A 25,822-nucleotide genomic window follows, 5' to 3' on the forward strand; every position below is an offset into this window, starting at 1 on the left:
GCCGCCGCTTCCCCCATCCCCGGGGACTGCGGCCCCTTCTTAAGCCCGCGGAGTCTCTGGCTGCCCCTCACTCGCCTCTCCCGCCAGTCTTGCTCCCGCGCGATGGCCTCGGCGCTGAGCTATGTCTCCAAGTTCAAGTCCTTCCTGGTCTTGTTCTTCACCCCGCTCCTGCTGCTGCCACTCATCGTTTTGATGCCCGCCAAGGTCAGTTGCGTCTCGGGGCAGCCCCGCGGACCTGAGCGCCCCGTGCTCAGCAGTGGGGACCGAACCCCGGGAGCACTGAGCTGGATTCCAGGGCGGGCACAGCTCTCCTGGGGCAGGCACACTCGGGAGCTCCGGGTGCCGGAGGGAAGGTGCCCTGCAAAGAATCCCGAGGAGCACGGAGACCCCGGGGCGCACCGATCTTGAGGTTCACAGACCCCAGGGAGCAAGAACCGTGCCGGCAAGCACAGAAACCTGGAAGTTAGCACAGATCTTGGTCACACAGCCCATCCAAGACTCAGCCTGGGCTCAGGTTCTCCCCAGACTGCATAACCGCTTGCCCCCCTCCCCACCTCTGCCGCGCCCCAAATGCCACTCGTGCCAATAAGGAGCCTGCGCTCCTGTCCTTCCTTCCTTCTCTCTCCTGTGTCTTCCCTTGGCCAATGGGGACTTCCAAGCTGTAGGTGGCTTCCCAAATCAGGGACTTACAGGAAAAGAGCCTCACCTAAGTGGATCCTGAGGGCTGTCTTTGCTACTTTCTGGCCCTTCTTCGAGCCTCAGTTTCCCTATCTATCATCCATATTTCTTTCCAGCTCTGAAACCTGAGAAGCCCCACAGCGGAGTCAAAATCCTGCTCCCAGCTGAAAGGCAGGTGGGGGTTGGCCTGCTTTGCTCGCTGCCTGCTGTGGCTGTGGCAGGAGGCGGGACATGTTCCCAGAGCTCACACCGTGGGTGGCACGGCCCAGAGTGGTGGGGAAGCCGTGTCCCATGCCCTGGCCTCCTAGCGCTCCTGGGAGGGAGGCAGAGAATGAATGGCCTTGGCCGCCGAGTGGGGGCGGTGCCCGGAGCCCTGGCCGGGCTGTGCTGGGCTGTGCAAAGCCTGTTTGGCAGAGGCCCGAGCCCTTTGAAGGCCTTTGTGGCTGCTGGCTGCTCCTTCCTCATTCCCTCTTTCAGCCCTTTCACTCTCAGCCCAGACAGGAAACCTCCGGTTCCCCCCACCGCCCCAGGCAGGTTTGGGAAACAGAGGAGCTTTTTAGGGGATGCTCTGGGTGCAGTCCTGGTGGAGTGGAGTTGTCCTGGGATATCAGGAAGCCAATCTGCTTTGGCGGAAGCCGAACTTCCACCATTCACTCATCCTGTGACTTTAGCCAAGCCCCTGTGTTCTCTGGGCCTTGGTGTTCTCGTCTGTACAATGGGGCAAGGTGGTTTGGTTCTGATACTCTACGGCCTTGGGTGCCAAGAGGAATTATGGTGGTTCCTAGGATGGGGTGGGAGCCATTGGGTGAGCACTGGCCCTGGGTAGGCCATGGACAGTAGATCCAGCTGTGGTGGCTCTATGGTTGCCACGCCAACTGTGCACAGCCATATTTCCTCTGTAGAAGGAGATTTGGGGCTGTTATCGTCTGTGGGAGGGAGTCAGGCAGGAGAGCTGTGATTTTAGTTCTGCTGGCGAGGAGTGATGTTCCCTGGAATAATTATAGCAGCTGAGCTGAACTTCCTGCTCCGGTAGAGTGTGATGGAGACCCCACTCCTGCCACGCACACACACACGCACACACGACAGGTGGCCCTGAGCCAGCACCCCCCTCAACTTGGGGTTTGCATGCATGTCATTAACCTGCCCTAGGAGTGAGGACCAGGTGGGGGAAGAGGAGACACGAGTGAAAATGGTTCTAGAGGCTTCCTTCATGGGGTTTCCCACCCAGTGGGGCAGGTGACTGGGAGCCTGGACCCCTGTCTTGTTTTCTCCCTTTGTGCCTCTGTTTTGGTCACAAATGAAGAACTCCCTGTCCCCCGCCCCCCATGGCCACACCATTGTGCCCGGAAACCTAGAGGTACCTGGCATGGGGCAGAGTGGCCGGGAAGCCAGCAAGACCTTGGCAGCCTGGCCCGCAGGGTTCAAGCGGAGTGGTGACTTCCTGGCACGCCACCCTCTGCTGGGCTGGTCCTCTCCTGCAGGCTTTCTGCCTTTATTCCTCTCCTCCACCTTGCTTCAGTCCTGCCTTCATCTCTGCTCCACTTTTTCTGCCATTTCTGTGGCTCTTTTTTTTTTTAAAGCTTCTTAATAAAATAAACAATACATTCATTGTGTTATTTATTTTATTAAAATCGTAAAAAATTCTTACTTTTAAAGTCTGTAAAGTAAAAATGACAATACTCTGAAGTCCCGTAACTTAATATTTTGATGACCATCTTTCCAGAAATCAATCAATCTCTTGTTTTTCTGTCTTTCTGTGTCTCTCCACACACCCACACACACACACACACACACCCACACACAGCAAATTCTCTTACCTACATTTTTTCATTAAGCAGCATCTCATGGGCACCCTTACTTGTCAATAATTAGATAAATAATGAGTCATGGTTTATTCGGTTGTGCATTTAACATATGTTTATTGAGCCCCACTATGTGCTAGGCACACTGGGTGCCGACTTTTAAATCCCATTGTCCACTTTTATCTTCGCTGCAAGGGTTCCTTTGGCTGCCTGCTCAGCTGCAGGAAGTGCTCTGAACGCATCAGGGCACCGGGCTCCTCTCTGCAGGGAGAATCCAGCTCATTCTGCCGGGTTACCACCTCCTCAGACTTCTTTAACATCCCCATCCCGTTCTGCTCTCTCCACTCTCACGGCAGAGCGTTCTAGGGGGAGGGTCAGGTTTGCTGACTGGTCTTAGTCAGGGATGGGGCATCTCCTGGGCCTCCTGATTGCGGCATGGGAGTGGAGGGCAGCTAGCCTGGGTCTATTCTGTTGGTTACGTTTGGCACCTCCAGGAACTGTGCCGTGCAAATTGACTACACGTGGCACCTGCTGTTGCTAACATTAAGTAATAAAAAATCAGTGAGCACTTTCTGCGTGCCATCCGTTAAGAATGGGCACTCTTAAATCCTCACCTTAGGATTGGTGAGGATATGAAACAAGCGGGGAGAGGGGCCAGGGTTGGGAGCGGGAGAACCCTTTTATCAATGCCATTGTTGAGAATTGCTATGACATGGCACTAAGAAGAAGGAGACAGACTTTTAGACAGTGTTACTGTTGTGAAATTCTTTACAATGCACCTCTTATTACCCACCCCTGGAGGGCCTCATTCCGACCCCTCTCCCCCTCGACACCAAGGCCCAGAGAAGTTAGTGACTGCCGAAGGCCAACAAAGGCAGACGGTGGACATTGACCAGGTCTGTCTTGTGTCAAAGCCGGGTCTTCTAACCACCTTGCTGTCCTGCCTTGAGCCTGGGGGCTTTAACCAGTATTGATTCCCCATCCTTCCCAACCAAGGGACATCTGGCAAAGTCTGGAGACATTTTTTTGTTGTCACAACTGGAGAGACTGCCACTGGCATCTAGTGGGGTGGAGGCCAAGGGTGCTGCTAAACCTCCTGCAATGCCCAGGACGGCCTCCTACAACAAACAAGCATCGACTCAAAATGTCAGTAATGCTCAGGGCTGTGTCTTCAGTTTGTCAGGTGTGCCTACGTCATCATCCTCATGGCCATCTACTGGTGCACGGAAGTCATCCCTCTGGCTATTACCTCCCTCATGCCTGTCCTGCTTTTCCCACTCCTCAAGATTCTGGACTCCAAGGAGGTGAGCCCACCCAGGGGATCCTGGCAGCTTCCTGCTTCTCCCATTGGCTCATTCTCCAAGCCCCTCTCTGAGCTGCCTAGGCCCCCAGAGACCAGATAAGCCCACCTGTGGATCCTCTCTGGCTGGAGACATACTCCTTGACCCTCCATCCCCACTCCAGTCTCTGCTCCCTGACGTCAACACCTGGTCTGCTCCCCTGTCTGGGGACGTGGGTGGCCCTGGGCCCAAGCAGTGTATGGCCAGCGGGCAGCCCTGACAGGGCCTCCATGCCACCCTCCAGGTGTGTGTCCAGTACATGAAGGACACCAACATGCTGTTCCTGGGCGGCCTCATCGTGGCTGTGGCCGTGGAGCGCTGGAACCTGCACAAGAGGATCGCCCTGCGCACACTCCTCTGGGTGGGGGCCAAGCCCGCACAGTAATTACACCTTCTCTTTCTTGCCAGGAAGTTCACACATGCTTCTCCGCTCCTTCTTGCTGCCAGGCTCCTCCTCTGAGCTTTGCTTTCAGCTGTCCGTGGCACTGCCTGCCCTAGGGGTGACCTTTATGTTGAGGTCCCCTTGATGCCCTGAAGCATCATGTAGAAGTCATGGGCTTTCTAAGACCAGCCTCATTTATGCAAATTCTGACCCTCCTCCTAGTCTGAATCCCAGTCTTTGTTCTTATGGGTCCATGAGGTCAACCTGCGTGGACACCAGCTGGACTCTTGATTTGGTGCAGGCCCCAGATCCCTTCTTCAGACAAATTAGTGGCCTTGGGGACTGCAGAGGGGCACAGAGACTGAGAGCAGCTGAGTTCTATGCAGCCAGCCCTCCCTGAGCGCCTTCTGTTCCTCCCTGGGCCAGGATGCATGGGAGCCATGCAGAAGAATCAGAGCTTTTCCCTGGAAATGGGTCCTCTGAATCCAGCCAGTGATGAGCGTAGAAGGGGGGATCCAGGAGGGTGTGGTCGGCCCCGCCTGGTGTGGGCTGGGAGGGAGGCCACAGAGGAGGGATGTTGTCCGGCAGGTCTTGAAGGACCATGGAAAGTTTTCTAGGCAGATGGCAGAGATGACACAGGTAGAAGAAGGGGTCTTGTAAGTGAAGGGAATGTATGATCTGAATACTGTGTGTTTGATCCGGTGCGTTGCAGAGTGGCAGGGGTACCAAGTACATGTGCAGAGAGACATGGTGCAGGGTCAGCCATGAGGGCGGTCACACCTCCCCAGACCCCTCCCTGGCTCGCCCTACCCCTGAAGGCTGCCCAGGTGCAGCCCTTCTGAACTTATGAGAGGAGAAGCAGGGTTTTGGGTGGGTGAGAATATTCTAGATAGAAGTAGAAAGTTGGGGCTCCCTGCACTTAGGGCTGCTCCAGCACCGCCTCCCCCAGGTCATTACTAGGGCCAACTTTCCACACTGGGTTGGCACCATCTGAATGCTCATGCTTCCACTGATAGACAAGGGGCCTAAGGTCCCTGGTGGCCCTGGTAGCCAGCAGAGGGGACATCAGTAATGTTTGTGGGAGGGAGGTGGGAGGGAGAAAAGAAGGAAGGAGGGGTTGGAGGATGGGAAGCAGGGGAGGAGAGAGGCACTAGGACTGCTACCCGCTCCTGGACTACCTAGTCTTGAACTGGCCTCAGCACCTTGGCCCTGACCCCCATCCCTACAGGGGGACCTAGCACCCATTGCTCCCTAGAGGCTGCGGGGTGGGGGATTCTCTGGCTTTCCTTCCTGCCCTCCTCTGCAGGTTGATGCTGGGCTTCATGGGCGTCACGGCCTTTCTCTCCATGTGGATCAGCAACACGGCCACCACGGCCATGATGGTGCCCATTGTGGAGGCCATGCTGCAGCAGATGGAGGCCACGAGCGCAGCCACGGAGGCCAGCCTTGGGGCCCTGGAGCTGGCGGACAAGGGCAAAGCTGGTGAGCTGCCAGGTGAGCCCCTGGCCAGGGCCCCGCGGGGGCCCACAACGGCAGCCTTCCCTCTTGTTGCCAAAAGCTGTGGCCGTCTCCCTGCCTCCTGGAACCCTCTTTCAAACAGGCGTACAGAGAAATATTTAGAAAATGCTGTTTACATAAGTTTTAGGAATGTAATTCTTGCATTAGATCCTTTAGTGGAGCTTATAGCAAGTTCCCACCCTTGGTTCCTGCCAATCATGGCCATCAGTATGTGTTCACTTTATTCATTTGGGCGTCTTCTGAGCATTACTGGGACCCCTCACTTCGTGCTACTCCGAGCCATCCTCAGGAAGGCCTTCTCTGAGCAGGTCACCTCCCTGCACCCTCTGCTCCCACAGGCATTGGGGTTGGTTTCCCCACAGGTGCCTCCCCTCTAGGCGCTGAGCTCAGGGAAGCCGGCGAGCATCTGTTTTCTTCTCTGCCTTGTCCACTGCTCCATCCCCAGGGCCCAGCACAGACGGGCTCAGGGCCCATGCTGATGGCCTGATAGCCAGACCCTGGGCCGGGTTCTGGGGCCACTTAGATGAAGCAGACACACTCTTGCTGCGGACGGATGGAGCCTAGTGGGGCAGGGTAAAGAGGCCCTCGCAGAGTTCACCTGACTTGGGGGAAGCCACAGATGCCATAAGCCAGACACGGAGGGAGCTCAGGAAAGAGAGAGGGTTTGTGAAGAGGAGAGGACACCCGGGATAGACCTGGACCCGCAGATGGAGGGAACAGCCTGACCAACAGGAAGGAGACAGGAGAGAAGGCCGTGTGTCTTCAGTTGCTGAATTTGCATGGAGCATGGAGGACCCTTGGGGAAGCGGTGGGAAGTGAACTCGAGAAGGGACCTCAGGGAGGCAGATGGGGCTAGACTACAACTCTGGGCCGGAGGCTGAGGAAAACGGGAGGAGGGGCCAGCAGAGCTGGCATGTCCCAATCCTCAGGTCAGCAGCTGGGTGAGGAGCGGGAGCTGGGCATGCCTCCAGGACCAGCTCACAGCGCTGTGCCTCCACAGGGAGCCAAGTGATTTTTGAAGGGCCGGGCATGGGGCAGCAGGAGGACCAAGACAGGAGGAGCATGTGCAAGGCCATGACCCTGTGCGTGTGCTACTCGGCCAGCATTGGAGGCACCGCCACCTTGACTGGGACGGGACCCAACGTGGTGCTCCTGGGCCAGATGCATGAGTGAGTCACTGGCCATGCCTTCTGAGGACAAGAATGTGGGCCCTGGGGTTGGAGGGGCCCACCCACTCTCCCTCCTCCTCAGCTGGGCCCTGGAGCTGGGGACTTGGTAGGGCTGGGAGGATGTGCCCCCATCAGCCTCTGTGTCCCAGCACCATGCACCAGCTCAAGACCCCTCAGGGGGTGGACCACAGGGGGATTCTGGAACTTTCCAGCCTTGGCCACAAAGGGACACAGGCCTTGAGGGCCCCAGTTCTGTCGGGGCTGGGATCACAGAAGTGCGAGAGACCTGGGCCCTGCCCTGGGGTACTCACCATCGGCTGAGGGGAGCAGCCGCCCGGAGAGCTCCAGGCAGGTCCAGTAGAGGCAGTAATGAAGGAAGTACCAATTGCGGTGGGCACAGAGGGAAGGGACTGAAGTACAATGGTGTCCGTCCCCTGCAGACAAGAGCCCCGGGCAGGGGTGGAGAGCGCAGCTGGGAGGTGGGAAGGACAGGCTGGAGCAGGCCGGGCAGACACTTGAGATCCCACCAGCAGACTGTTTTGGTCCTGCGAGTGTTTTCTGTAATGACAGCCTTACGGGTTTCCCTGGAGTTCCTCTGGGGAAGGCGGCTGTCTGGGCTGAGCCGGGAGAGCTCTGCGTCCACTGTGACACCGTGGGCTGAAGGGAGCAGTGCCTGGGGCGGGATGGGCGCCTGGAGCGGAGGTGACCCTCCTCCAGCCCCCAGGAAACGACTTCCAGTCCCACCCTGGGAAGCTTTTGAGAGCTGCTTTCCTATGGAGGCCATTCCCTGGTAGACGCCCACGGGTGAGGGTTCTGAGGCCCCCGCGGAGCCCCTGAAGCTGTTGGCCAAACTTTGTGTGTACAAATGAGTATTTTTCTGGAGAGAAGGGCTGTGACTTCCATGAGGTTCTCAGCAGGTCTGGACCCATAGGAGGGTCAGTTGGTCACTCCTCAGGCTTGTCTTGTTCGTGGCTGTGTTCTGGGGCGCCCCCTTGGTTGGGGGTTATGCTGGGTGATGGCCTTGGCTAGCTTGCCCTCAGGAGGATGAGGCCCCCACTGGCCCCGCTCTGGGGGCCCAGCTGCTGTGCAGCCTCTACCCACAGGGCCTGGCCCACCCTGCACAGCCCGGTGTCTGGAGAGACGTGGATGGTGTTTCTCCCTTCAGACTGTTTCCTGACAGCGGAGACATTGTGAACTTCGCCTCGTGGTTTGGATTCGCCTTCCCCAACATGCTGATAATGCTGCTGCTTGCCTGGCTGTGGCTCCAGTTCATTTATATGAGATTCAAGTAAGTTTGAGCTGCTTCAGGAATAAAGAGTCTGTCTGATCATGCCACGCCCCTGCAGAAACGCCTCAGGCTATAGAGTAGGCGAGTCTAGAGAGTTCTTCCTGTCTGGCCCCATTTCTCCAGCCCCATCTCCTGCTAGGCTGCCCTCCTGTCTGGCCTCCCCAGGCTGTTCACTGTGCCTTTGCACATGCTGTTCTGTTTTCCTTCCCTACGTTCCGACCTCCTCAGCCTTCAAGGCCAGTTGAAACCCTGCTTCCTCAGCCACACCTCTCCTGACTTTCCCCTCCCCCATTCCGTCTTGGGGGGATTCCGTGCTTGCACCCCTAGGCTTTCCTGGACACTTCATAGCCCTCTCCCTCGGTGCCTGCAGTCATGTTCCAGGGCCGTCCCTCCCCCTGACCTGAGCCCCTCTGGGGACTGTGGTAAGTCCTCTCTGTTGCTGTACCCCACCCAGCTCCCGGCCCCGGGAGGAAGGGCAGGTGTGCCATCAATGTGGGTCAAAGCAACTAAGGAGAAGCTTGTCCTCGTGTGCACCTCGACACTGCTGGACAAACTTCCACTTGGCTGCATGTGTGCCTCAGGCCAGGTCACAGCAGACTGCCCGGTAAGGGCCAAATCAATCCAGACCCAGACCTTTACTGGACGCCCACACCGTTCCCAGCAGCGTGCGGTTCTGGGAAGTCACCTTCTGTTCCCAGCACATGGCAAGTGCACCCGGAGTCAACCTTGACAGCAGCTGGACTCTGGACAGAAGCCATGATTCGTGGCTGACAAACACCTCAAAAGAGCTGTTGTTATTTTAAAAGGCACAAATCTGTCTACGGTGCAAAGGGGACTCCCTCACACTGGGCTGGAAAGTCCTTAGCTGTGAGCACGTGCTCTGTGCCTTAGTTCACAGGGAGCTGGAGCCAATGAGAAACAGGGGCCTGTGCGGCCATAGGAAGCAGATCTCAGAGCTGAGAGGCAAAGGGGCCCCTGAAAACCTGTGAGTTGACGGGGAAAATGGGCATTTTGGTAAGTTTTATTGCGAAGGAGAAACTGTTTTGAAAACTGCTGTTAAAAAATCTCCAGACGTAATCAAACAGTCCTAATGACGTAACAGTCGTAGGGGGCATCCCTCTCATTGCCCGCCCCGCATCCACGGGAAGCTGCTCCCCTGGGGGCCTGCTGCACAGCTTGGGTTCCACTGCGCCTCTTTGCCCTGCTTCTCGCACCTGCTCCAGGACCAAAGTCCTGCTTGCTCGCTCGCATCCACCCAGCAGGCCTCAGACCTGCCCCAGCCTGCCGCAGCTCGGTGTCTGGGTCTCCTCGCGGGGCAGTCGTAATAATAATAACCAGTATTTACTGAGTGTTTATCACGCACTCCACACGTATTAATCTTCACGTCAACCCGGGAGGTGGGTGCTCTTGTTACTCCCAGTTTACAGACAAGGCAGCTGAGGCACAGAGAGGTTAACTGACCGACGCAGGTTGTATGACTTGGAAGTCGTGGGACTGAGATGTGAACTCAGGCGTTTTGGCTCTGGAGCCTGTGCCCCCCACCCTCCATCCCTGTCTCAGTTGGCGCGGGCCGCCACCACAAAATGCCACAGACTGGGCAGCTTGCACCACAGGCGTTTCTTTCTCAGCACTCTGGAGGCTGGAAGCCCAAGATCGCTGCCCCAGCAGATTTGGGTCCTGGTGAGGGCTCTCTTCCTGCCTCGCAGAAGGCAGCCTCTCACTGTGGCCTCTCACTGGAGGGTGGAGGGGAGAGCCCTTGTGCTTTCCTCTTCTTATAAGGACACTAATCCCCCTAAGGGGCCCCACCCACATGACCTCATCTAAACCTGATCACCCCCACAGGCATCGCCTCCTAATACCACCACTCTGGGAGCTAGGGCTCAACCTATGAATTTGGGGGGACGCAATTCAGTCCATAGCACTCCCCTCTTGAGGAGGCCGAGGTTGCTGCCCTTGGCTGCCTTGAAGCCGAGGTACAGCCAGGCGTCAGGGGCACCAGTTGTGGCCTCCCCTCAGCCTCGGGGGGCTGCCCTGAAGCCCTGAGGCCTCCTGAGTTCCCTGGCAGAGCAAGCAGAGGGGGGGATGGCCTGGCCCCAAGGCCACAAGGGCACCGCCAGCCTCCAGTGGGTCTCCAGGCCCCTGGGAACTCACAGCCAAGAACCTGAGCTGCAGCTTACGCAGCCTGGCGTGGCCTCCATCAGCTCTTCTTGACTGGCAGGGCACCTGGAGACCTCTGGAGTCTGCCTGTGTTTGGGTTCCCAGAATGCCACTCTAGTTCATTCCCAGAATGCCACCCTTGCCAACCAGATGTGGAGTGTGGTGGGTGGCGTGGGGTAGCTCACCGATAGCCTTGTTTGGACAGGTTTTTATTTTATTTTTTATCTTTTTGTGAGGAAGATTGGCTCTGAGCTAACATCTGTTGCCAATCTTCCTTTTTTTTTTTTCTCCCCAAAACCTCAATACACAGTTGTATACCCTAGTTGTAAGTCTTTCTAGTTCTTCTATGTGGGATGCTGCCACAGCACGGCCTGATAAGTGGTGCTAGGTCCATGCCCAGTATCCAAACTAGCGCACCCTGAGCCACAGAAGTGGAGTGCGCAAACTTAACCGCTCACCATGGGGCCGGCCTCAGGACAGTTTTTTGCACTCAGCTTGAATGACAGGAACAGCAGGGCGTGTCCTCCAGTCCAAGCCATGTCCTCCACGTACCAGGACCTGGTGGCCCTCCCTCCACACCGCCTGGACCTCCTCCCCTGAGGCAAGGGAGCACCTCTCTTGGCTGTGGGAAGTGCGTCTACTGTTGCCCTCGCTTGAGTCCCTCAACGGGCAGTCGCGGAGTCAATGCCAGGTTGCTGCCTCTAGCCTAATCCAGAAGGACGATCTTCCTGAGTTTATGGGCAGCCTCCTAGGCCACATCCAGCCAAGGGGGCCACAGACCCCCCAGGACCACCCAGGACTAACGGGGTATTACTGCTGGCTTATATCCAACTTTCTTAACCAGGCTACTCCCCTGCATTAGGGATGAGGGGTCTTCTGGACCCTTGCCATGGCAGAGGCGCTCGGGGCTGAGGTCCCTTTGCCTCTCCTCAGCTCTGCAGCATATTCATCAGCGTGCTGCAGAAGGACACTGTGTGCCCACCCCACCCCTGGGGCTCCCACAGGCAAACTGGATCCATCTGCCTGCATCTTATGCCAACCCAGTGGTCACCAGGCAGGATTAACTCAGAGATGAGAGCAAAACTGCTTAGTGTAAGAGGGTCCTGAAGGCTGGTGGCACCACTGTGCAGGGCTCGCATTGGACACCAGCATATAAGAGGCAGCCCCCTGAATCTGCAGCCACTGTGGTGTCAGGATGTGTCACCAGCATCAGACATGAGCTGAGCAGCTAGGAATACCAAAGTCACTTATCCTGGAAACCTGAAGCCTCTGGCCCAGCCCGAGTCTCGAGAATGACAGCAGATCGGTGCTTGGTAGAATGCAGACTCTCGCACACCAAGGGAGCCAGAGCAGAGAGGTGACCTCCCATGCCTGCAGAGTCATCGCCATACTGGATGATCTGGAGGCTGTCCCCGGCGGGTGACCCTCGGGACACACAGCCTTGTCCCTTGTCCAGCATGGAGATCCTGGCAGGCTGTGTAGACTGGAGACCCCATCGCCACTTCCTTTCCTACTGAGCACCCTGGGAAGCTGTGTCCTGAAGTCCCCGTGTCCTGTGCTCCAGGCCAGACCCCCCCCACCGGCACGGCCCGCACCCTCTCAAAGGCGGTCCACGTGCAGCCCTGGCATCAGGAATTGGCACCTCGGTGCCTTTTCCACAAGTCCCTGCCCTCCTAAGAAGTCTGTCTTAGGGCCCCAGGAAGGACTCCCACAAGCAAGGGCTCCCTGGGGACAGTCCTCTTGGACTTGCCCACCACCTTCAGGCTGACAGGAGCTGGAATGTGTGAATGGGATCCTCAGAGAATCCTGCAGGGCCTGCGTCCTGTGCACCAGTGGCCCCAGTTAGCCCCTCCTCACAGCTGGGGGACCCTCTACACCTCCTCCAAGAATCCCTCCTCCTTCCTGCCCCCTCATGCCAGCACCCCCCTGGGGGGTCCTGCAGGGCACCCTGGGCAGGCCATGTTGGCCAAAGGGCACTGGTCCCCAGGGAGCCCATCTGAGAGCAGGGCCCAGGCTGGCTTCCTTTCTGCCATAGCCAGAGTCTCCTGGATCCCTAATCCTCCACATCCAGCCCCCTGGAACACAAGCATCCAGCCTGCTCCTGCCTGGCCGTCTACTTGGACCCGTCCTTGCTCCTTGTGTCCTCTTGAGCTACTCTGATGATGGGGGCTGGCATCCTGGCACCATCAGAGGCAGTTCCAGCCTGCGGTAGGAGGAGGAAGACGGGGAGCATGTGAGGGAGCCTGGCCCACCTCGATCTAGTTCTAGAACTTCTCACGGCCTTCCCCCAGATGATGGGGGCAGCTGGTCTCCAGGCGACTGGGCACCTATTAGGTCCCTGTTGCCAGTGGTAGCCTCAGTTCTGCTTATTTCCGCCTCCTATTCTCCTGTCCTCACCTCCCTACTCCTGTTCTGCTCAGCCTCCTGCCCTCCTGGCCATCCCCTCTTTTCCTGCCTTGACTGTCCCTGAGAGCTTGTCCAGACTGGCCATCCCACCTGTGCCATCTCAGGCCTCCTCTAGGAGCACCCTCCAGTTCTGGGGGCACTCTGGGGCATGTGCTGGGCACGCATAACAGAGACTGTCCCCAACTCTGTCCTGTGAGGTAGGGTAGGCAGATAACAGAAATGGGGAGTGGGGAAGTGACTTGCTCAAGGCTCCCACAAGTGACAGGCGGCACCGTGTGCCTTTCCACCATGTTCTGCTGCCCAACATTCAGGCTTCCATCCGACAAGCCCCTGACCAACCAACCTGCCCCGCTGTTCTCTCCTCTTCGCATCCTCTAGCTTTAAAAAGTCCTGGGGCTGTGGGCTGGAGAGGAGGAACAATGAGAAGGCGGCCTACGAGGTGCTGCAGGAGGAGTACAGAAAGCTGGGGCCCTTCTCCTTCGCTGAGGTCAACGTCCTGCTCTGCTTCCTCCTGCTGGTCGGCCTGTGGTTCTCCCGGGACCCTGGCTTCATGCCCGGCTGGCTGTCCATCACCTGGGTGGAAGGCGAGACACAGTAAGTCGCTCCTTCCCCAGCATCCTCCGTGGCACTCCTCCTTTCTGCCGTGGAGTTCTGGAGTGCTCTCTTGGTTTCATGACTCATTTTTTTCTCACCAATCTTCATGACAAGCCCGCAGATGTGTTCCTGTGTCCCTTCCTCCCCCAACAGGCTGAACAGAAAATACTTGGCCAGGCAGGGCGGCCAGGGCTGTGATGGAGGGAGACTTGTTGGGCTAGGAGTGGGGCTCCCAGAGTTCTGGTTTCCAATGTCTTTCCATCTTTCCTTTCTCCTCTTTCTTCAGATCCAGGCAAGATCCCTCTAAAGACACACATCCTGGGGTCCAGAAGTTTCTTTAGACAGAGACTTGGCAAAAGAGGGTATATGTAGTTTTTTTCCTGGCTAAGATGTTCTGTGGTCAGCATGGAAGAAAGGTTGAGAAACACGCATATCCTAGAAAAGACAGAAGATGCAGGTCGGGAGCCAGCTGCCTGGTACTGCTTATTCCTATTGAAGTCTGCCTGGGTCAGCACCAAAGTCCTTGCGGTCACCCTGGTGAGCCCAGAACTCTAGAGAATCTGGTCAAGAAGAGGTCATGAAGTTTACCCATAGAGCCACACAGGCTGAGAGGGAAGCGAGCTGCTCTGGGTCACCCAAAGTTGGTGGCAGAGCCAGGAATGTGGGTGTCTTGGTTTCCAGCCAGGATTCAGTCTACCACCTGACTCCTGATCTTGGCCTTTGGGGTCCCACTTTTCATACACAGCTGAGCCTGTTTCTTCTTGTAGGAGCAGTCACAGAGCAGCTCTGTTGAATGACTGCCACTGCAGCTGAGCTGGGCGAACCCTGTGTGCTCTTCCCCACCTAGGTATGCCTCCGACGCCACCGTGGCCATCTTTGTGGCCATCTTGCTGTTCATTGTGCCTTCGCAGAAGCCCAAGTTCAACTTCTGCAGCCAGACTGAGGAAGGTAAGTCTCCTGTCCTGGTCCCCCATTCATCAGGGTTGGGGCCTCATGGGGTCTCCATGGGATTCCCTGGCCCAAGAGGGAGAATGTCGCACCCTATGGAAGAGGACTGGCTGGGTCACGTCTGGGCAGAGGGTGTTTGTCAGCCTTCCCGGGGTATCATTTAGTGCAAGATCGCTTCTCTTTTTCTTTTTAAATATTTGAAATCTTATTTATATTATGACAGGAACAGCACAATGTTTCAAATTTCCCATAATGCCATCAGCATTTTTTGGGTTTCTCTCTTCTTCCCAGTCTTTGTTAATGTGCGTATATATTATATGACTATAATCAAAACACACACAATTTGAATCCTGTTTCTTCATTGTTTTTGTTTTCATGTTTTTTCCTGGGATCACGCTATAAACATTTCCTGCTATTACCACAGTCTTCAAATTTATTTTCTCTTAATAACGGCATTATTTTGCATCGAAGGGCTGTAACTTCTCCTCTTATGGAATATTCTGGCTGTTTTGAATTTTTCATTATTACAAATTACTGTTTTCACGTATACAGCTTTTTCTTTGAGGGTGTTTCTTCTTTAGGATAAGTTTCTAGGAGTGATGTTACTGGGGTAAAAGAGTACATATGTCTTCATGGCTCTTCAAATGTATTGCAAATTGCTTTCCGCAAAGATTGCACCAGTTTACACTGCTACTGGGCGTGTGTAAGAGCTTACCCTATCTTCACCAGCAATGGGTGCAGGAATTATTGTAAATTTTAGCTACTTTACAGACATGAGATGGTCCTCGTTGGCCTTACAGGCTTTTATTCCCCTTGATTTGATCTCTTTTGTTTTCTAATGCTGCTCTGGGTTGTGTATGTGTGTTTTGTTGTTTCTTCTCAGAAAGGAAAGCTCCCTTCTATCCGCCTGCCCTGCTGAACTGGAAGGTGGCCCAGGAGAAAGTCCCGTGGGGCATCGTGCTGCTCCTGGGCGGTGGATTTGCTCTGGCGAAGGGATGCGAGGTAACCTCTCCAGCTGTGGGCTGCCAGGGCCCCTCCTTACACCAAGGACTGCTGTGTCCCTCCAGCCCCGCCCCCGGGCTGTGCCTGAGTGGTCCTGTGTCTGTCTCCTCCTCCTAAGTGCATATATCCAGGACAGGGACTGTCTTGTCGTCCAGGAACCCTGCACCACAAATAGTGCCCGGAGTAGAGAAAGTGCTCTTTGATTGCAGAAACCAGTGAATAAGTGACCCTGGTTAGCCAAGAGAGGGAGAGGATGCTGTGAGGTCTCCTTTGGGGTTTGGTAATAATGATCTTTGGTTTGATTTATTCTAGGGAGATCTTTCTTTCAAGTCCTTGGGAATATTTTCACTATTACCTCTGGGTCTTCCACTTGTTGAACTCTTTGTTGATATGGTTGCCATTTAAAAATTTTCCTCTAGCTAAGTATGTAGCAGCATAGAAGGAGAGGAACAGATTTTGAGATGAAACACCCAAAAATGTAACTTTCTTAACCCCCCTTACCTGATAGGAAAGTAATGAACCAGAGGGAGGGATAAGTCAGCTTGGTGCCGCTATCTTTCATTCATCCACTCATCCATCTGTCCATACGTCTGTCCATCCACCCATCCATCCATCCATCCATCTACCCACCCAGGAATAGAATGTAATAGATAGACTTGGTCTATCTTGTATTGCTGTTTCCTCAGTATCTAGGACAGAGCCTGGTGCATAGTGAGTACACAAATATTGTTTCAATGAACAAATCCATTTGTCCAGTCACTTCTCCATTCAGTCATCCATCCATCTATTCACCTCTCATTCATTCATCCATTCATCAAACATTCCTATTATGTCTGTGTTAGGTCAGGTAGGGGAATTACAGAGGAGACTGATATATGGGCCCTGTTCTTGAGCACTTCCCAGCCCAGAGAGGGGGATGTATCCGGACGAGTATTTCAGGAAGAAGTGACAAGTGAGTATAGGAATAAGTGAGTGGTGTCTAGCTGAGGAACAGTAGAAGATGAGGCTGGTGAGGTTTGCAGAAGCCACTTCACTGAGGGTCAAGAGAGGGAGTGTGGATTTTATTCTGAAGGCGGTGGGCAGCCACTGAAAGATTAAGGCCAGAGAACGATTTGGTCAAATCTACACTTGGGAAAAATCATTCTCATGTCTGGAGTGGAGGGCTGGGCAGGGCAGAAGTTGGGGGAGACCCAGTAGACGCTCCATAGCTTTCATCTAATTCAGTCTCATAACACTGGACGCCATGGAACTTTCTCTCCTTGAAACTCCCTCCTCCTTTGAACCCCAAGACACCATTCTCTCCTGGTGCCCTTCTAGCTCTGACTGTTCCTGCTTTGCCTCCTCTGATGACCTATCCTCTGCTCTCCCTTAAATATGACTGTTCCGCAAAACTCTGTCCTTGGCCTCGTCTCTGTTCACTTTTCATTCTCTCCCTGGACGATCTCTTCTCAGCCCAAAGCCCCAAATATAAATTCCCGATTTCTGGCTGAAATCACTCTCCTGAGCTTCCAGAACTGTGGGAGACGGAGAGGAGATAATGGACATGAAATGATCTGGGTGACTTGGTCACTGATTGGGCACAAGGAAAAAGGGGACAGAGAACCCCAGGATGACTCCCAGCCTTCCAGATTGGACAGCGGGTGGATGGCGAGTCCATTCACCAAGCTGGGGAGCAGACTCTGGGCTAGCGAGGATGAGTTCAGGGTGGGGCGTGTTGAGTCTGACATGCTCACAGGACATCTGGGTGGAAATCCGGATAGTAGACCAGCTAGGCCAGAAACACAGATTTAGGAGATAGCAGAGTGCGGATGGAGACTGAAATCGTGGGCATGGATGAGATCACCTATGGAGCGTATGCAGAGAGCGAATGAGAGGTGGAGGCTGGGCTGACTCCTTGGAGAAAGATGACGGTCCCTCCTGGCCCTGGAGGAACTGTCACCAGTAGCCCTGCAGTAACTGCCCTCCCGCTGCTTCCCAGGCCTCGGGGCTGTCCGAATGGATGGGGAAGCAGATGGAGCCCTTGCAAGCTGTGCCCCCAGCAGCCATCACCTTGATCTTGTCCTTCCTCATTGCTGTGTGCACTGAGTGCACAAGCAACGTGGCCACCACCACCCTGTTCCTGCCCATCTTTGCCTCCATGGTAAGTAACCCTGCTTAGGGGGACAACCCTTAGCCATGGATTCATAGGAAGCTGTCAACCCCTGACAGGACTTGCCCCAGGAGGAGTGGGCAATGCCACAGGGGAATGAGAGAGGGTCTGAAGATGTAGCACAGGTGTGTGGGAGGACTGCAGAGCAGGGGGACGTCGCTGGCTGGGACCCACCAGGAAGAGATCATGGGGGAACTGGGGTTTGGGAGTGGCGGGAGGGGAGAGGACGACCTGGGAAGATGGAGTAGCCCAAGTAGAGGAAACGGGGTGCATTACTGAAGATTCCCAGAAGCTTCACCTGGCGAGCCCAGGGATTAGGGATCAGTGGGAGCTGAGCCCAGAAAGGTGGTGGGTGATGGTGGAGGGGGCTGCTGAGTGCCAGGCTGAAGAGTTTCGTTCTGTGGGCAAGCATAGTTTTGAGTTGGGATGGAGAAGAAAGCAGAACTTATAGGAAAATCAGATGTGATCTCTCCTTGCATTTCCTTCTGTCACTCATCACATGGCAGTACTGACCTCAAGGTGGTACAGAAAGAGCCCTTGGCTTGGAGTCAGAAGACCCGAGTTCAAGTTGTGGGATCCTCGAACATGTCACTTAAGTTCTTTCCTCCTACACTTGTGCTGAGGGTCAAGTAAGAGGAAGGCTATGAGAATCCTCTTTAGACTGCAAAACGAGCCTGGGAGAGGCCGTGGCTATCATTCTGGAGTTGGGAGACAGACATACAAAGGCCTCAACACAGGCTTGAAGTTGGTAAATTTCCATTCGGCTGCCGGGGCGTCCGCATGTATAAAAAGCAAACTCAAGTGGTTTTCTCCTTCCATTCCAAGAGAAGATGAAAGTGCTGGAAATAGCAAGGTGGCCCCATCCCCCGCTCCTCTAAGCAGGCTACCCAGACAGAGGCCGAGGAGCATCTTTGGATGCTGGGAGTGTGGTGGTGAAGCCTTCCCTCTTCTAGCCAAGTCCTGGCTTTGTCACCTCCAGCCCCAAGCCAGACAAATGGAGGTCTTCAGCTGAGGGGGTGGCCAGGCCCTTTGAAAACAAGCTTTTCTAGAACCAGAAGCCCCAAGTAAGATTCCCCACAGCTACCTCCAAGGCCCCTCACACTCCTGCCTCAGCACCATCCTTCAGGAAAGGGAAAAGAGGTGACCTCCCAGCTGGGTCGCAGAGGGACGTGGGGTGCACACACCATGTGTCCCCAGGGCCAGGACAAGTAAGGGAACCAGGAAACCCTGCCTGGGACCCTCAGTCACTCCCAGAGGGAGTGTAACTGTGCAGCCTCTTCAAGCCCTGTTTACGCACGGGAAGCCTAACTTGAAACCTGCTCACACCCTTGACTTGGCAATTCCATGTCTGGGACTCTGTCTTAGGGAAATCATCAGAGACGCCTCCAAGCATATCTTATAAAGATGCACATCACAGAATTATTTATTATAAAAACATTCCCATAATAGTAGGGTATTGGTGAAATTAGTTATGTATTCATACAATGTAATACTATCAAGACATTTTTTTTAAAAAAATCACAGTTTTGAAGGGTATTTAATAAAATGGGAACATGTATAATTTTTTAAAGTTGAAAATGTAATACATATACATGGCCAAAAAGTGTCTAATAATACCAAAGAGTATACAGTCCCTAACCCTCCACTCTCTTTCCCAGAGACAGCTTCTGTCACTAATTTCTTAGGTATCTTTCTGGATGTATTACACACACACACACACTTTTTAAACAAATGGTATCATTCTATGGTCCTGTCTCTGCATCTTAATTTTTTTTTTTTTTAGCTAACCATACATCTTTGAGATCTTTCCACGTTAGCACATAAAACTCACCCAATTCTTTACAGCTGCAAACTATTCCATTGTTTGTATATACATATTTTGTTTAACCATCCTACAACTGAGTCTGTTTCCTGTGTGTTTTACTGTTATAATGTTGCAATGAACATCTCTGCATATGTGTCTCCCCTCACGTGCATGTAAATTTGCAGGATAAATTATTAATTTTGATACATATTGACAGATATTATGAATTATATAATTCATTCATTCAACAAATGGAATTTAATGAGTGTCTATCTACTCTGTGCTAGGCGCTGTTAGATGTGGCTGAATTTAAAGCTGCGGAGTAAAAAAAGATGGATACCTAATTCCATATGCAAAACGATCCCAAATGTGTATAAAAATGCATGCATACATAGGTGCAAACATGAGTGAGAAGACATTGTCCCTGCCCTCTAGGCTGTCTCGGTGCATGGCAGGACAAACAGATGTGCACATGTGGGCTACAGGAACACCGCAAGATTCAGTGCAGTCTAAGTGCACAGTCTCTGGAACATAGTAGGCACCCAAGAAATATCATCTATTGAGTGAATTGAGGAGGTTCAGAAAGGCCTCCTGGGGAGGTGGCTCTGAGTTCAGCCTTCAGGGTCCAGCAGAGTTACCATCCAGAGACGTGGCTAGGGTAGCGGACCCAGTGGAACAAAGCACAGAGGTGGGAACGACGCAGTGCATTAGGGGAGTGCGTTTGAGAATGGTGGTCCCTCCCCGGAGCTTTGTTTTCTGTCTGTGACATGGCAGTGCTGTGTTTTTCCCCAGTCACGTTCCATTGGCCTCAATCCGCTGTACGTCATGCTCCCTTGCACCCTGAGTTCGTCCTTTGCCTTCATGTTGCCTGTGGCCACCCCACCTAACGCCATCGTGTTTGCCTACGGACACCTCAAGGTTTCTGACATGGTAACGCAGCCCTTTTATTTACTCCTATCAGCTATGATGCTTTTGTCACGAAGGATGCCCTATTTATTAATGACCTCATATGTGATGATGCATGATGTCATATCGCTTGGGAATACTACTGAACGTCACACCTATACTCACGATTTGCATTCGTGTGCAGTTTTTCTTCTTTTTTGAAATGATCTCAAATTTCACAGACTGTTCTATCTCCCAAAGCTAAGAGGTGGCTTATAAAATCTCCCACCTGGAGGTGCCAGAGCAGCCCCAGGGGAGCCCTTGCTGAGCCCTCAGAAGGGGGAGGAGCAGGGGGTCGACATGACTGAGATGGGGGAAATGCTAGTGACAGCCAGAGAGGTTTGTATGTCTGTAGACATAGAGCAGGGAGGGGCAAAGAGACCACTGCCTGGGGGCAGATGACGCCTTGGAAACAAAGGCAGCCAAGGAAGTACTCTTCATGCCTCTGTGGCTTTATCACCTCTGACGGGAGAAGGAGGGCAAGTGTGCAAGTGGGGCAGGCCAGAAATGAAGGGCCCAACCTCAGCCCAATCAGGGCTTCATTATCTCAAAGCCTCCGCTGAGTATCTCTGGGACTCCATGGAGCATTTTCACAAAGAGGGTGGCGCCCAGAAACCACGGGCTGCAAACTCGATTCCAATCTGCAGCAACAAATCTACAGCAGGGTTTGAAAGCGATGGTTAACGAGCACGCGGAGAGAATGCGGGGCAAGCATCAGAAGGAGCCAGAGGAGGTTCTCGGGACGGTGAAGGTGCATGGGTGAGCACCGCACCTCGATTCAGACCCGGGCTCCCCCAATAACTCCCTGAGCGGCCTGGGGCTCTTGCCGCGCCTCGCCTCGCCTCCCTGAGGCCCGGCTTTTCAGATGCTCAAGTGGGCACAGAGAACCCCCCTGCTCTGCCTGTTTCCCAGGGATGCCTTGAACACTGATGAAGCTTACTGGACAGGAGGTTGCTTTGTCTGTGGGTCGGGTGCGCACAGAGCATGGCCCAGGGACGGGAGGCCCAGCAAACCAGCCTTTGTCCCCTTCTCCAAGAACACTAGTTCCCAGTGTCCCATTCACCTTTGTTCTGACAGCCTGCCAGACCTGCACGTGCTGACTCTCACCCTGTTTTTTTCCAGGTGAAAACAGGACTAATGATGAACATAATTGGCGTCTTCTGTGTGTTTTTGGCGGTCAACACGTGGGGACGAGTCATATTTGACTTGGATCATTTCCCTGACTGGGCTAATGTGACGCATATTGAGACTTAGGAAGAGCTGCAAGACCACCGACACAGCTCCTGCCCTCCTGAGGACTCCTGAACCTTCCGGCTCACCTTGCAAAAGAGCTCTGGGGTTCATACCCCAAAGTAACCCAATGATGCCCATACCCCACTGATACCCAGCCAACAGGCCACCTCTTCCTCTAGGCCAGGGCTCATAGCTGGGGATAGGCAGCCGGAGGGCAGGCTCAGAAGTGAAGGGGCCTCCCAAGAGGCTGCTGGCATCCATCTTTCCCAGGGCCCAGTCATCATCTCAGGGACAGGCAGGCTGCAGAGGGCCCAGGATGCAGGCTCCTGCCCCTACTCAGTCTCCAGGGGGCCCCATGTTGGGCTCTGGTGTCCACTTTCTTAGTCCCAGGGTTATCTAAGTGGGAATCAGATCCCCATCTTGGAGGGGAGAAAACGATCTTCCAGAGCCTGCGCCTCTTCCAGCTTACCATGGGCCGCCTTGCTTCGCTCCTGTCACTCAGAAGGGGCAACCCAGCCCAGGGACAGAAAGTCTGGTCATGGGTAGCTTCCTACTGCCAGAGCAAGAGTGGGAATCAGAGCCTCCTGGAACCACCAGGAGGATGGTGCCACCCCCGAAGGATGAGGAACTTGAAGTAACTTCCAGATGACACCACCCACAGTGCACCATGGGTGAACCTGCTCTCCTCCTTGCCTCGCTCCTTTTTAAGTGACCATTTGGATCCCATTCCCAGCTCTCCAGGAACCGCCTTCACCTCCTCGGGCCCTTTGTTGTCTGGTCCAGTATTTGCTGGGATCCACCGGCTGGGGCCCTCCAGCATCCCCTGTTCTCCCAGGCAGCTCAGTGTGGCTCTCCCGAGAGATACTTTTCCTGCCACCCCACAGCTGGGATCACACTCCAGGTACAGGCAGCAGTGATGGCTCCTTTGGGGCCACAGTTGGCTATCTAGGTCCTTCCTCACCTGGAGGCTCAGAGTGGACACAGCTGTTTACAGCCAAAAGCAGGGTGCCTTCAGAGTTTGTCAGTCACGCCAGAGTTTGAGCTTCTTGGGGAAGCCTCCCCTTTGCTGTTGGCCTTCACAGCCATGCTGTGGCGACTGAGCCGACAGCCCCTGCCCGGGAGGGAATCTCCCTGAAGTTGTTGGGCAGACCCCAGTGTGGCCATGGGACCCTCAACACCCCTGTGAGAGAAATGAGATACCCACCCTCTTGCCCCAACCTCCTTTTCCTTCTCTCTTGTGCTGCCCTGGAAGAGAGGCAGTGGCAGATATACGAGGTCCATTGATGGCATTTTTCTGGGCAGGAGAAAGTACGAGAACCCAAGGACACCCCCTCAAGGACCAAGCATGTATCTACTTCCTTGGGTGGGATGACTCCTGGCCACTCCGACTGTCTCCCATGGAAAGGTGCGCAGTGCTGACCGTCTCTAGCTTTCTGCCATGGGTCGGGGTGGGGCAGGTGCCCACCCTCTGTGCCAGGCCTCCCCATGCCATGCCTGGGGCGTCCGCTAGTTACCTCATCCATCTTTGCAGCAGCCCTGTGAGAGAGGCAGGTGTCATTATCCTTGTTCCTCTTTCAAGAGTACCGAAGCTCACAGAGGCCAAGTGACGTGTCCAAAGTTACACATCAAGTTAGTGGCAGTTAGGGTTCCAATCCAGGTCTTCCGCTCCATGTCCACTGCTCCTTTCTCTAGCCACTCAGGGCCTTGGCCTTACACGGCCTGTAGGGAAAGGTGAGTGGCCAGGAGCAAGACTCCGCCCCCCCCCCCGCCCCGCCCACAAAGGGCCTGCCTGCTCAGGGAAGCTCATTGAATGAGAGCCCCTTTGTGCAGCTGCCTCTGAGATGGGTTCAGGACACATTGGGGCAGACATGGCTGGTCTTTGCCTGAAGCAGCAAAGCATTTGGTTGGAGAGAGCGGTATGAAAAAGGCTACCTGCTCCCTCCCCCAGCATAGAACTGGCTCACCCCTCTGTCGTGCTCTCCACACCGCTGCTGTGGACGTGTCTGTCCCCTCAGGCTGAGCAGACGCCCCTGAGGACTTGCACTGCCTGCTGAGTCCAGTGCCAGCTCTGTGACCGACCCAGAGCAGGCCACCATAAGGATGACTGACAAATAAATGATTGATCAGTGTGGTCAATCAGATGCATACCTGGTAGTCAGTGAAGGTCATCCAAAGTGGGCACTGAAGGATGAGCAGGACTGGCCAGGCTGCTGGGGGAGGATGTGGCGGGGTGGAAGGAGGACTCTACTAGACTCCATCTGGTTGAGGGCTGACAAGAAAGCTGCGTGGGGGCTTCAGGAGAGCAGACCCCACCGCTGAGGAGGCTGACCACTGGCTGTTTCTAAACAACCTCTCTGGAAGTTGGCTGGAGTTGCACTAACATTTATGGCCAATGCCCATCGGGATTGCTTTTGGCTGCAAGCAAGAGAAAAATCCAGCTGACAGCAGCTTAAACCATAAGGCATTTAATGTCTACTTAAGAAGTCTGAGAGGAGATGGTTGTTGGCATTGGTCCAGCAGCTCACTCAAGCCACCAAGGACTTGGGCTCTATCGTCCACCCTGCCATCCTTGGGGTATCATGCCTTTACTGTCATGCTTGACCCTCATGCTATATACATATCTGCATTGAAGGCGGGAAGAAAGAGGTGCTGGGTGGGGGCATGACAGTGCCTACCGCATCTTTCCTTTTTATTAAGAAAACAAAAGCTTCCTCAAAGCCCCATACAGTCTTCGCTTTATGTCTTATTGGTCAGAACCAGGTCATATGCCCACCTTTAGACCAATCATTGACAAAGGGGACTTAGAATACCACTGGAATACCATGATAACAGTTAGGACTCATTTTTTGGGCTTGGGTAAATGGCCTATGTTTTCTGAAATCAAGAGATTTCCAACCACTACAAAGTCTGGGTTCTGGAAGGAAAAAAGGAGGGGAGCTGTTGGGTAGGTGGTGAACAGGGTCTGGTATTATGACCCTTTCACAGGGCTGCCCTCACTCCAGGCTACTTGAGTGGCTCCCTTTCCATGGAATTCAGGAGAAACACATTCCTAGGTAGGAAGAGAGAATGTGGGTGTCTGGTCAAGGGCTTCACTTCTGCCTCCACTTCTCAAAGGCCAGGCCTTCTCCAGGAGACCCAGTGAACTGGGAGGCTACAGTCTGAGTTATGGACGGAGCTTGGTCCTGACATCTGACACTGAACAAGTCAGTCTACTCTCTGGGCCTCAGTTTCCATCAGGGAAAGGCTGAGCTAGAGGATTTCTAAGGGCCTTTTCCCAGAGTCATATATCCTCTTACCCTTCATCTGCTTGGGCCAGATGCAGCCCTTGCCCCCAGTCCCCACGCTGTCTCAGCTTGGAGTCCATTACAGGACCCACTCCCTGCCCACGTCTGGGTCTTAGCCATTTACTGAAAGCCCTCTCAGACCTTGCCCCATAGATATTCTGCCTCTTACATTTTGTAAAGAGGTTCTACCCGAGACCCTTGAGTTCTCTCTTCTTAGCATCTGGATCAGACATTGGGGCCCAAGGTTAGCTGGACTCCACAAAGGTCACTTCTATGCCTTCCAAAGGTCAGGCCCCTGGGGTTCCTTATCCTCTCATCCTGGAATTGGGTCCTTCCCTGTCCCTCGGAGCAGAGAACTTCCTTAGGGAAAGACCTGGGCCTCTGGCTGTGGCAGGGCCAGGGAGCAGGGCACCTCCCGGCAACGGGGAAGTCTCCTCTCCTCCTCACCATCTCTCACGCCCTGACAGCAATAACTGACAGCGAGACTCTTGCTCCGATCCAAGCAGGGCATCAGCTCACTAGCAGAGTCCAGTTCCCAAAACCGATACGAACATTCTCAGGTAACAGCATGTTCTTCTTTATGGAAATAAAGACCAAACGCTGGATTGGATGGTTGAAAACTACTCCTGGCAGTCCCATTCTCAGCTCAGAACTCCTGCTTCCAGGTACTGTCTCCCCCAGTCCCACAGCCTCTTAAAAACCTTGTCTCCCAACCCACCAGGGAAGCTTCTTTTCACATTAAAAAAAAAAAAAAAACTTCCATCAAGATAAATCTTCCACACCAAGGGATGGGTTTTCACATTTTTCAACAGAGAGCTTATCATGTCAGGCTGAAATCCTTGCAATTGGATATTCAGTTTATTTCCCTCGGTGTCCTGAGCAGGACTCAGGTTCTCACTTCCCTGCCCCAGGCACTCTTCCAGGCGCTTCCCTGATCCGCCTGTCCAAACACCCACTTCCACCCTCAGAGATGCAGGCCGCCCACTGCCGGCAGCCTGAGAGCAGCTTTTTGCATCCAGCTATCAAATTCAATCTCAGCACACCCTATTACCCTATCAAGAAATTTTACCTAGTTTTTATATTAAAAACAGTTCACATGAACACAGTGAAAGAAATCCGTATA

The 25,822-nt window shown here is 54.1% G+C and overlaps 1 protein-coding gene across 2 annotated transcripts; it reads left to right on the forward strand.

Moving 5' to 3' along the window:
* On the forward strand, positions 1 to 24,138 carry SLC13A5 (solute carrier family 13 member 5). Of its 2 annotated transcripts, none has more exons than XM_008519360.2 (12): positions 1 to 204; positions 3,656 to 3,784; positions 4,065 to 4,201; positions 5,509 to 5,696; positions 6,721 to 6,889; positions 8,055 to 8,177; positions 13,119 to 13,334; positions 14,182 to 14,282; positions 15,166 to 15,284; positions 17,263 to 17,424; positions 20,030 to 20,167; positions 21,305 to 24,138. In XM_008519360.2, exons 1-12 carry the CDS (start codon positions 103 to 105, stop codon positions 21,434 to 21,436), a joined length of 1,716 nt encoding a protein of 571 aa, XP_008517582.1. In that variant the 5' UTR covers positions 1 to 102; the 3' UTR covers positions 21,437 to 24,138. The 2 variants fall into 2 exon arrangements, with proteins under 2 accessions (XP_008517582.1, XP_008517583.1); XM_008519361.2 differs by having other exon boundaries at positions 6 to 204; positions 5,509 to 5,684.
* Positions 24,139 to 25,822: the final 1,684 nt, after the last annotated feature.

Source organism: Equus przewalskii, chromosome 10, assembly GCF_037783145.1.
Source record: "Equus przewalskii isolate Varuska chromosome 10, EquPr2, whole genome shotgun sequence".
Lineage (NCBI taxonomy): Eukaryota > Metazoa > Chordata > Mammalia > Perissodactyla > Equidae > Equus > Equus przewalskii.